At 54.0% G+C, this 10,360-nt stretch overlaps 1 protein-coding gene across 1 annotated transcript; it reads right to left on the bottom strand.

Annotated features, from left to right (window-relative positions):
• Positions 1–101: 101 nt before the first annotated feature.
• Positions 102–6,738, bottom strand: SH2D7 (SH2 domain containing 7). Its single transcript, XM_081124318.1, has 6 exons — positions 6,495–6,738; positions 5,559–5,648; positions 4,462–4,627; positions 3,968–4,180; positions 2,023–2,712; positions 102–984 (listed from the first exon to the last, which is right to left on the bottom strand). Exons 1-6 carry the CDS (start codon positions 6,659–6,661, stop codon positions 934–936), a joined length of 1,377 nt encoding a protein of 458 aa, XP_080980444.1. The 5' UTR covers positions 6,662–6,738; the 3' UTR covers positions 102–933.
• Positions 6,739–10,360: the final 3,622 nt, after the last annotated feature.

The following is a 10,360-nucleotide window of genomic DNA, read 5'->3' as shown; positions in this document are numbered from 1 at the left end:
CGGGGCCAGGGGTCGAGCCTGCAACCGAGGTGCGTGCCCTTGACTGGAATCGAACCCGAGACCCTTCAGTCGGAGGGCCGATGCTCTAACCACGGAGCCAAACCAGCCAGGGCCTGACTTTTATTTCAGTGCCTGTGCCTGTGGGAGGAAGACACATCTGCGCCCCAGATCTTCAAGTGAGCCCCACGCAGGATGGACCCTGGGTGAGAATTTTGCCCATTTCCTTCACGACAGCAGCGGGCTCAGTGAACGTTTATGGGGCTCACTGTGTGTCAGGCACAGGCTGCTGGCCATACTCAGTCCTGACAGCCCCCCTGGGAAGCAGGGACTCACCCATTTCTCAGAGGGAGGAGCTGCATGGCTGGGAGGCCACTAAGGGGAGAGTGAACGGGCCCATTCTGCCCAGGGTAGGCAGGGAGGGGCTACGGCGTTTGTCAGGGACGGTCAGTCTGTCTTGCACCTCCTACGCCTGCGGCAGTGGGTGGGAAGCAGCAAGCTGACGGTCACCCTTAGGGAGGTGGGGACATGGCGGGACACAACAAAGAATCCAAGGGAAGGGCGTCCAGGCAGAGCAGCCTGACCTGAGGGAAGGCTGTCCTGAGAGATCTAGTGCGCTGCGTCCAAGCTGGTGCTGGGCGAGGCCTGGAAGGGTAGGGCCCCCTGGCTGGGGCTGGGTCTCATGTGGGGAGTGTGACTCCCCCTCTTCTCAGGCCTTGGTCTCTTTCTCTGGGCTGGTTGGAGGCCCCAGCGAACAGGACGTAGCCAGGAGCTGCAGGCAGCTGGAAGGCCCCTCCCGCTGGGTGTCAGCCTGGTGCCATCGCAGGCTGGGTGGGTCTTAGGGGCATCTTCGGGGGAGCTGAGGGCCTCCCAGGGACCCCCAGCCTGGCCCGGGTACCAGGAAACCCATAGTGCAGGCTGCTGGAGGCCAGGCTGTCAGGGTCTGTGCTTCTTGTCTGCAAAGAAGAGCCTCCGGAGCTTGTCAGGCTGCAAGGAGGGAGAAGATGCTGGAGCCTGGGGTCCCTGGACGGGGAAGGGGACACCCAGGCCCGCAGGGTCCTTCAGCATTGGCTGGGGGCTGGGGGCCAAGCCCTATATCCCGGTGGAAATTCCACCATCAGCTCTCCAGTTTTGGGTGAAGGGTTTGCCCCTTCTGGCTCAGGAGGCTGTGTCCTGAGCCTATGAAGGTGTCTAGCATTATCTCCTAGGCCAGCGATTTTCAATCTTTTTTATCTCACTGCACATAAACTAATTACCAAAATTCGGTGGCACAGCAAAACATATATTTTTTGCCGATCTTACAAAAAAAAAAAAAAAAAAAAGGTGTAACTTTGATTCATTCACACCGGACAGCTATTGTGTTGGCTGTTGTCATTTTTTTTACTTGACAGTTTCAGGAAAAAGAGGTCAGTACCCCTACGTAGTCAGATATTGCGAGTTTTAAAAATTCTTGCGGCACAGTGGTTGAAAATCACTGCTCTAGGCAGCTGCCCCTGGCCCGAAGCCTGAAGACCAGCCCCTTCTATAGATGAGGGGATGCAGGTCCCAGGCAGGTTGCTGAATAATACAGTTACACTTGCACTTTAGATAAGTAATGAATTATGGAACATATTTATGCTTAAATTACTTATCTGGAATCAGAGCAACTGAGTGTCCTGTAGTTTATCTTACTAAATCTGGTGACCCTTAGTTGCCAGGAAAACTGCCTTGCCCAGAGCCACATGGCCAGGGAGTGGCTGAGCCGAGATAAGTCAGACCTGGAGCTCCTCCTCCCCCTCTCAGGGGCTCTGAGACACCCGAAGTGACCAAGAGGGAGGGACAGGGAGCCCCCATCTTACACCCAAATCTAACGGCCTCCTCTCCTACCACCTGCAAGCAGATGTTAGGGTTGGGAAACCCTGGGTACCTCTGGGCAGGGGCGGTGACCTGCCCTGCCCCTGCCTGAAGGTCACAGGTCCCTCCTAGCACCAGCTGCTCCCTGAGGGCTGGCAGCCACCCCCCCCCCCACACACACACAGAACCCACCTTGTGTGTCCGTCCAGCGTCCTTGTTCTTGGCTGCTGGGATTTGTTCATAGGTGTTCCTAGGCTCCAGGAGCTCCGGGGCTCCCGTGAAACTCTCATAGCCATAGTCTGTGGGCCCGGAGAGTTTGCCATGTGTGAAACTGGCCTCAGGAACTAGGGGCCTGGCTGGGCCACCCCAGCAGACTGGGATCTGCTCATAGGTACTGTCTTCTTTCCGGCCCGGCACATCGCCAGCGTCCTGCAGGGAGCCTTCTGTCTGGATGAGCGCGTAGGTGTCTGCAGAACTGCGCCCGGAGCAGAGCTGAGTGCCCTGGCCGGGCTTCGGAGACCCCTGGCTCCGGGTCGCAGCTGAGGATCCTGGATCCTCACCACTGGGAGGCAGGAGGAGGCCCCGGGAAGTGGAAGACACTGTAGGGCCCTGGTCTGGGCTCCCCACAGAGAGGGCAGGCCCTGGGCCATCGGGCCTGTTCTGGCTTCCGTTTGAGGGTCTCCTCCGGGCCTCCTTGCCTAGGGAGCTGGCCCGGCTGCCAGCTGGAACTGGCCCATGCCTGCCAGACACCTCTGTGCCCAGACCGAGCCGCGCCTGCTTCATCTTCTTAAGGTCTGTGTAGATGATGTCGTTGGAGCTTCCAAAAGACTGGTCCAGAAGGGAGGCACTCCTCTCAGGGAGGGGGGGCACCCTGCTAGGGGGCTGGGGAGAGAGGAACAGAAAACCTCATAAAGGTCGCACATCACCAAAAGGTTGTCCGGTAAACTGAAGTGCTCTTAGATAGCTGAGACCCCCAACTTAGCCTCAGTTTACCTGACTTCAGCACAGGGTTGGTTGCATGTGTTCAGGACCCAGCCACCCACCGTGCAGGACTCTGAGGAGAGTCTTTATCTTGACTCAAAGTCTGGGGTCAACAGACTTTGGGTGGGTCTCCCTCCCACCCAAGCTTATCCTGCCTCCAGGGTGGTTGCCCTACTCCCCCGAACCCCCTTAACTCACCCACTCACTGGTCGTCCCCCCCCCGCCAGGTTAATCATTCATGTGTTCATTCAATAGATGATTTAGTCAGCTCCAGCTGTGCTGCGGGCTCTGTCCTAGGTGCCAAGGACTCTGGTTGGGGGTGTATACACTAACCTGGGCAATGGCAATGGCAATGGCAATGTCCCGCGCCATTAAATAGTGTAATAGGCCAATGTCATATACCTATCATAACATATCACCAAGTAGGGTGCTGTCAGGCCCTGATGGGCAGTGAGGTCAAGCAAAGGGTGACTGGAGAGAGAACCACAGGTGGGAAAGGGGATTTATTTTATTTTTTTTATAGTTTAGGTGCCTTTCCAAGGAGATGACATTTAAGCAGAGAACGGATGCAGGGAGTGAGCCATTTGGATGTCTGGTGGGAAGACTGTTGTAGGCAGAAGGTACAGTATGTGCAAAGGCCCTGAGGTGGGAACTAAGCTGGTGTTAGAAGATCCCAGAGGCCTCTGAGGGAGGTGGCAAGGTATCTGGTGAGGCTCTTGTGGACCCTGGGGAAGATCTCAGACTGTACTGTAAACACAGGGAAGCCCTTGGCACGCTGTGATCTGATATGTAGAAAAATCTCTTGAGCTCCTTCCATGGGCTGCTGTGGAAGAGCATAAAGTACTAACCCACAGGCACCCCACTTTGCAGCTTACAGAGGGATTTCAGGCATCTTGTATCCATTCTCTCAAGCATAACAGGAACCACAGGAATGGTAAACTGAGGCTCTGAGAGATTACGGACTCCAGAGGCAGGCCATGGCACAGGCAAGCTGCCCAGGGGTCCCAAGATGGACCAGGACTTCTCTGAGTCTGGCTCACGCAGCATAGCCTGAGGGACTGGCCAGTGTGGCCTCTCAGGACCTGAGTGTGGGCGTGGCACCCACCTTCCCGGTCTGACTGCCCTGACCCTGATGGCCCAGACCCATCCTCCTTACCTCCACGCTCTCCTCCTCGGACAGGTTCCAGGGACCCACATCTAGGCTCCTCTCCATGTGGAGGAAGGAGACCTGGGGCTTTGGAGGGGGTCGGGGGCTGCCGTCCTTGTCTGGGACCCCCGTGGGGGACACAGTGGCAGATAGGTCTCCTAGGCCCGGGTTGTTCTGGTGGAGGCCCAGGCTGATGGCATCGTACAGATCATCGTTCTTCGGCTGGGGGCAGTGGGGACACAGCAGGACTATGGTCACACACCCACCCAGGCTCCAGCCGCTCGCCAGAGACTGCTGGCGAGGGCCTGAGACATGCCCACCGGCCTGAGCTTGGGGAAGTCACTGCCTCAGTCTCCCCTTTTCAAACAGGAACCGTGACCCAGTGCTGAGTGCCCCTGCATGGCAGGAAACAGGGAAGGAAAGGCATGTGGCCCCGAGTGGTGGACACCCCAGGCCTGGGCAACCCGCCCACCACCCTTGCCCCGGAGAAGAGGGGTGCCTACCCGGGGACAGGCAGTGGCCAGGGTCTCCCCAAAGGGCTCAAACTGCACCTCGTGGTAATGGTGCACGAGCTCGCCCAGGCTGCCGTGGCTGCGGGTGTCCCCAGCGACCACGTAGCGCCGGTTTTGGAGCTGGGTGATGACAAAATGCCGACATCGGTTGCTGCCCCTGCAACACAACACACTGGGCTGACCACTCGGGCCTTTGTGTGTCCCTCCGCAGAGGGGGCGGACATCTGACAACCGCTCTCGGTGGGTGGGTGGTTGTGCAGGGTCGAGAGGTTCCCGGGAAGCACAAAGCCCACCCTGGGGGGCAGGGGAGGGACGCACTCAGCTTGGTGCAAAATATAAAGGGCCCCACAAAACTCGGTCATTGAGACTAACGATCCCCTGTTTTAGAAAATCAAAATTAATACCAAAAAAATCCATGAGAAACAAAATACCAAAGTCTTAAATAAAGATGAGGTCAGACCTGCACTTGCAGGAGGCAAGCCTCACCCGCCCCAACGGTAACCCCAGCCGTGCTGAAGGGACGGTGCCCAGCTCCCGCGCCCGCTGCACAGCCGTCCTGCCTGGGCAAATCTATCTACTAGAAATGCTCCCTGCCCGGCCGGGCGGGGCTCAGCGGTTAAGCGTCGACCTAGGATCCAGGCGATCAGGGTTCGATTCCTGGTCAGGGCACAGGCCCGGGTTGCGGGCTGCAGCCGATCAATGACTCTCTCATCATTGATGTTTCTATCTCTCTCTCCTTTCCTCTCTCTGAAATCAATAAAGATATATTTAAAAAAAAAAAATAAAAAATTAAAAAAATTTAAAAATAAATAAAAAAATAGAAATGCTCCCTAAACCCCAACCACACCTTCTCTGCCTAGCAACTTGCTATTCTTCCTTCTGTCCCCGGCTCAGGGTTCGCCTCTGATTCCTGCCCCTCACTCACCCCCTTTGCTGGCGGGGGCTGCACCCTAATATGCGGCCAGGGAGTGAGGGAGCCAGGGCCCAGGGACAGCCCGGCGTGCGGGCTGGTGGGCCTCTGTGCTTATGTGCAAGGCTGGGTTATGGGAGCCTTCGAGCCCCCCCACACCCAGGGCTTCCTTTCTTACCTGTAGGACAGGATGTAGCCAGTGGCCCGGTCACTGAAGCGAATGAGGAAGGAGCCCAGAGGCTGGTCCCTGAGCAGCTGCTCCGCCTGCCTGGGCAGAGGACATGCCGTGAGCTGGGGCCTGTGTCCTTTGAGCAGTAGGAGCAGCCTGAGTTAGACCTACCTGGCAGTCCCCGCGGGCCATGCCCTTGGGTGCCAGACCCAGTGCACAGACCTCCAAACCTCTGCAGATGGGTCTGTGGTCTGTCCGGGCCCAGTTGAGCAGCTCTGGGTTGGAGTCCTGAGGCCACATGTACCACCCCCCGCGGGAGCCTCACCAGCAGGCACAGTAGCCACTGACCCTCACCACCCACCTGAATGGCTCTGCAGCAAGAATGAACCCATATAGCTGGAGAGTTTCAGGTTTGCGGGGTCCTTGCTCAGGACCACTGTGTGCCGTTCTGTAGGGCGTGCACTGCCCAAGAGTTTCTGTTATGTCCGGAGCCTGGTCACAGTGGCATGTCCCCTTCAGCCCCAGGCAGCTATGGATGTTTCTAAGTGGTGCCAAGTATTTTGCAGGCATGGTGGGAAATTCCAGCTGTCGCCTGGTTTGGCAGCACGGAGACCAGATAGTGCCCCAGCCACAGACTCACCAAATACTGAGTGTGTGCTCTATGCAGGACCAACTGCACTGTGTGCAGGGCCCAGTTCTGAGTGAAAATGCGGAGCCCCTCACTCAAGTAACTTCAAGACAGTGACAGCAATGCATGAAACCAGGCATAGCCCCCCTGAGCAGAGGGCCCCGGGCTCCTCAGTCTGTTCCCCTGCCCCCCGCCCCCCGGGATCCCTGCCCAGCCCAGGAAGAGAGCAGGGACCAGGCTTGTCCCAAAGTCCCCAGGCCATCTTATCCCGGGAGGGCTGTGGGCCATGCTGGGCGTGGGGACGGGGGCAGCCTTACTTGCGGGTGATGAATCCATGGAACCAGGGGGGCAGGGCTCCGTCCTGCAGAATGAGGGGGGCCTGCGTCTCCATGAACCACCTCAGGGCCAGCTCCTGCAGCTCTGCCACAGCCTGGCTGTCCCCCACCCCCTCGGACCCCCTGCCCTGCTTCAGGCTGTCCTCCATTCTGGTGAGCTCTGGACTGGAAGCCGAGTATGGCACCTCTATATCTGGGAGTGCTCCAGCTCATTTGCCTGAGGCCATGCCCGCCCCAACCGCCAGCGGCACACAGGAGCCCTATTGTCATCTCTGGGCTGGTGGCTGGAGACACTGAGGGGAGGGTCACCTCTGTAGCCAGAGAGGGAGGGAAGGCGATCCCGGACTTGCACCCAGCATGTGAGCTGCCCCCGGGCTTGACCTCTTCCCCCCAACCTCCAGTCTTTCTCATAGCTAAGACCAGCCCTGAGTGAGGTCCACAGCACGGCCGTCGTTAGCCAAGCAGTGGATTTAAATTCTATGTATGGTTCCCCCACGGAGGCCACTTGTATTTTGATACAGTTCTGTGCGGATTAATTCCCCCTTCCACCCAAGACTTATTTTCTAGACTCTAGGGTCCTTACCAGGACTGCAGGTGACAGCATATTGGTTAAAAATGGAGGGACATCTATAAAAATTCAAAAATAGAACCGATGGCTGGTGATACAAGTGAGGATGTGGTCACCTTGGGGGGGTGATGACCGGCAGGAGTGAGCAGCTGCTGGGTGCTGGTTCTTGGGCTGAGTGGTGGGTTAAGTGAGTGTGTTCCCTGTGGGAAAATGCATGGAGCTCGGCGCTCACGACTCATGCACTTTTCCAGGTATATGTTCTGGCTCAACAAAACAGTTCACTTAAAAAAAGTGAGGATGCTGCAGGCACATTTTGTTGGTTCCAATCTGTAGACTTGCTAGTTGGTTTTCCCACCAGAGATAAGCCAGGTATATGCAGGGGTTCGAATGGAAATCCCAGTCCCAAACTGGCAAGGCCTGGAATTTTCTAAATTGGAGCAGGCGGGGTGGGTGGTTTATGTCTTTATCTTTTCTAACCTGTAGCTGAAATCAGCATTTCCTTCCATGGCGAGTGCAGGGAACAAACCACCTTAGTGTTCACAGCGCCTGTTTCTTTGTCACCAGTAAAAATCCCAGAGATTTCTGTGTCACCTCATGGCTGTTGCAAACGCCTTGAGATATCTTTTTTTTTTTTTTTATCATCACCTCAAAACAGTAGGAATTAGACTCAATGCTGGATCTTGTTATTTAACATGCTGATAAAGAAGTACATCATATTAGGACATCACAAATATTTCGATAACCCTCTTTCAATATAATTCATTTCCACTGCGATTCTATGCATTTTATTCTGTGCATTTTAAAGCTCAATTCTGAGAAGTTCACGGTTGGGTAGGGTTGCTGCCAAACATAAAGTCCTGGGAGTATTCAAATACAAAGAAATGCGTTTCTCCAATTTTCCATGAAGTGTTCTCTTTCCACCTGCCTCTTAGGCCGGATACTTTTATGAGCGGAACCGGGGCATTTGCATGAGAAGACAAAGGCTTTGTTTCCGAGAGGGGGCAGAGCCCAGGACAACTTGGGGCAGGGGTGACGACTCCAAAGGCAGGCAAACAAAGGGGGTCTCTATTTACACGCAGAAGAAATTGGGGTGAGGCCGAAATAAACATGATATTGGCAAACAAGCCGGCCGATGAGTCATGAGATAGGTGACAGGGAAAGGCCCAGAGTCCTTCCTGCTAATGTGGGGATGTGGTTCGGTCGTGTTCATGGTAAAAACATTGAACTCAGGATTAAAAGGCTCGGATCAGGTGCCCAGATTCAGCCTCTATTTGTTATGCAACTCTGAACAAAACCAAGTCTCTGTAAACTTCACTTTCCTCATCTGTTAAGTGGGTTTAATAATACCTACCATGTAGTGATGTTGGGATACCAGTAAGGCAGCGATTTTCAACCCTTTTCACCCCATGGCACACATAAACTAATTACTAAAAATCTGCGGCACTCCACAAAATATGTATTTTTTGCGTATCTGACCAAAAAAATAGGTATAATTTTGATTTTTTTTTTTTTTTATTTGACAGTCCAAGGGAAAAGAGGTCAGTGCCTCTGACTAAGTAGTCAGGTATTGCATGTTTTAAAAATTCTTGCGGCACAGCGGTTGAAAATCTCTGCAGTAAGATAATACGAGGCACATAAAAGGGTTTCTTCATCCCTGGCCAAGCACTTTAAAAAAATGTCAAAACGGTCGATGGTGTTTGTCTGTGCTAGGAAATGCCCAGTTATATTCTGGATGGCAGTTCTCCTCACTCGCTGGGTGGCTTCTCCTAGAAGAGGCCTATCGGTTTTATAAACGCAAGCAAACAAAATACTTCACCTGGGAACGGACGATCCTCATGGATTTTCTTGAGATTTTTTTTTTTCCAGTAACTCAGCTCGGTTTCAGAGAAAGCAGCCCCGGGGAACCTGTTTGGGAAGCGCAGAGGAGAGGCCTTGCTTTCCCCATGACTTGCCTTCTGTGACACATCCCTCACCATCCCAGGGCGGCCCTGGCTGGGAGTCAGAGCAGAGGGAAGCCTCTCTTTCATGGTGTGGATTTGAAAACCAGCTCAGAGCACAAGAGAACAGCTCGGCCGGACAGTGAAAAACGTTTCACTCAAACCTTAGGGCTGGGGTGTTGGAGGCAGCAGAGGGCACCGCCTCTGAGTCATTCAAGACCAGACTCCGCATCCCGGATTTAGTGACAAATTTTCTCATTTGCATTATTAATCTGGCTGAACTCTTCCCTGGCCCTTTCAGAAAGCCAGAGACATTTCATAACAGAATGAAGCAATCTCATTTTGGCATTTCTCTAGTCCATTAAGACCACGTCCTTCAGCCAGGAACCAAGTTACACATTCGCGAAATTAGAAAAGACTAGAACTTGGGAGGGATTTGGGGAACATCAGTTAGAACCCATGGAAGCTGAGATCCAGAAACGAAGTGACACGTCCATGGGAAGCAGTGAGTGGGACCAGAACTTGGGTGTCTTCGCTCCCAGCCCAGATCTACGGAACTCCACCCTCGCAGCCTCCCAGACCACAGCCTTGAGAATCCAGATGCTTCCATTTGTCGGCCACAGTGCACGGAGAGGGTGGATCTAGGTCATAAATGCAATCTGCTAGCCAAACAACCTCGCTCCGCTGCCAAGGCCATTGACTCCGCAACCTCCTACCAAGACAAGCTGCATGACGTCGTCATCTGTCTGAAGAAGCTTCCCGTTGTCATTACATTCATTAGGATTGCATCAAGGACCCACTATGTCACCCGTCTGGTTCTCTTCCTCACCAAGTCTTCCCCAAGCAGGCTCCCTCCCTCTCACCTATAATTCCTTCCAAACTGTCCTGGAGCGTAAAGGAGCTGGGTAAGATGCCAAGACTTTGTTGACGATGCTCTATATCCCAGTTTAACTTTTAGTTGACATCCGAAGAAAATTTTAAAAAGAAAAGAAATACTGCTATGTGCCAGGTGCCTGCCTTTTGGTGTCCCACTGAATCCTCACAACAGCCCTGTGAGTTAGTTCATCCACAATTTGCAGCCGAGGAAGCGGAGATAACTTTCTCCAGATCACACACTTAGCAAGCGGTAAAGCCACTGCTCAGTCTCCCTGTCTCCTGTGGCACCGGGTCCATCCCGCTGAAGATTAACAAACACGGGGTCGTTTATGTACATTATAAACTGTGTATATATTACTTTATGCCTAACAGACGTATATATAAAAGGTCCGTTTCTAAGCAATGCCTTGAAAAAGAAACTGCACTTTGGATACTCAGAAAATAACGTGAACATGCACACAGGCCTC

This window comes from Miniopterus schreibersii (assembly GCF_964146895.1).
Source record: "Miniopterus schreibersii genome assembly, chromosome: 22".
Classification (NCBI taxonomy): domain Eukaryota; kingdom Metazoa; phylum Chordata; class Mammalia; order Chiroptera; family Miniopteridae; genus Miniopterus; species Miniopterus schreibersii.
This window is presented reverse-complemented; position numbering and strand designations above follow the sequence as displayed.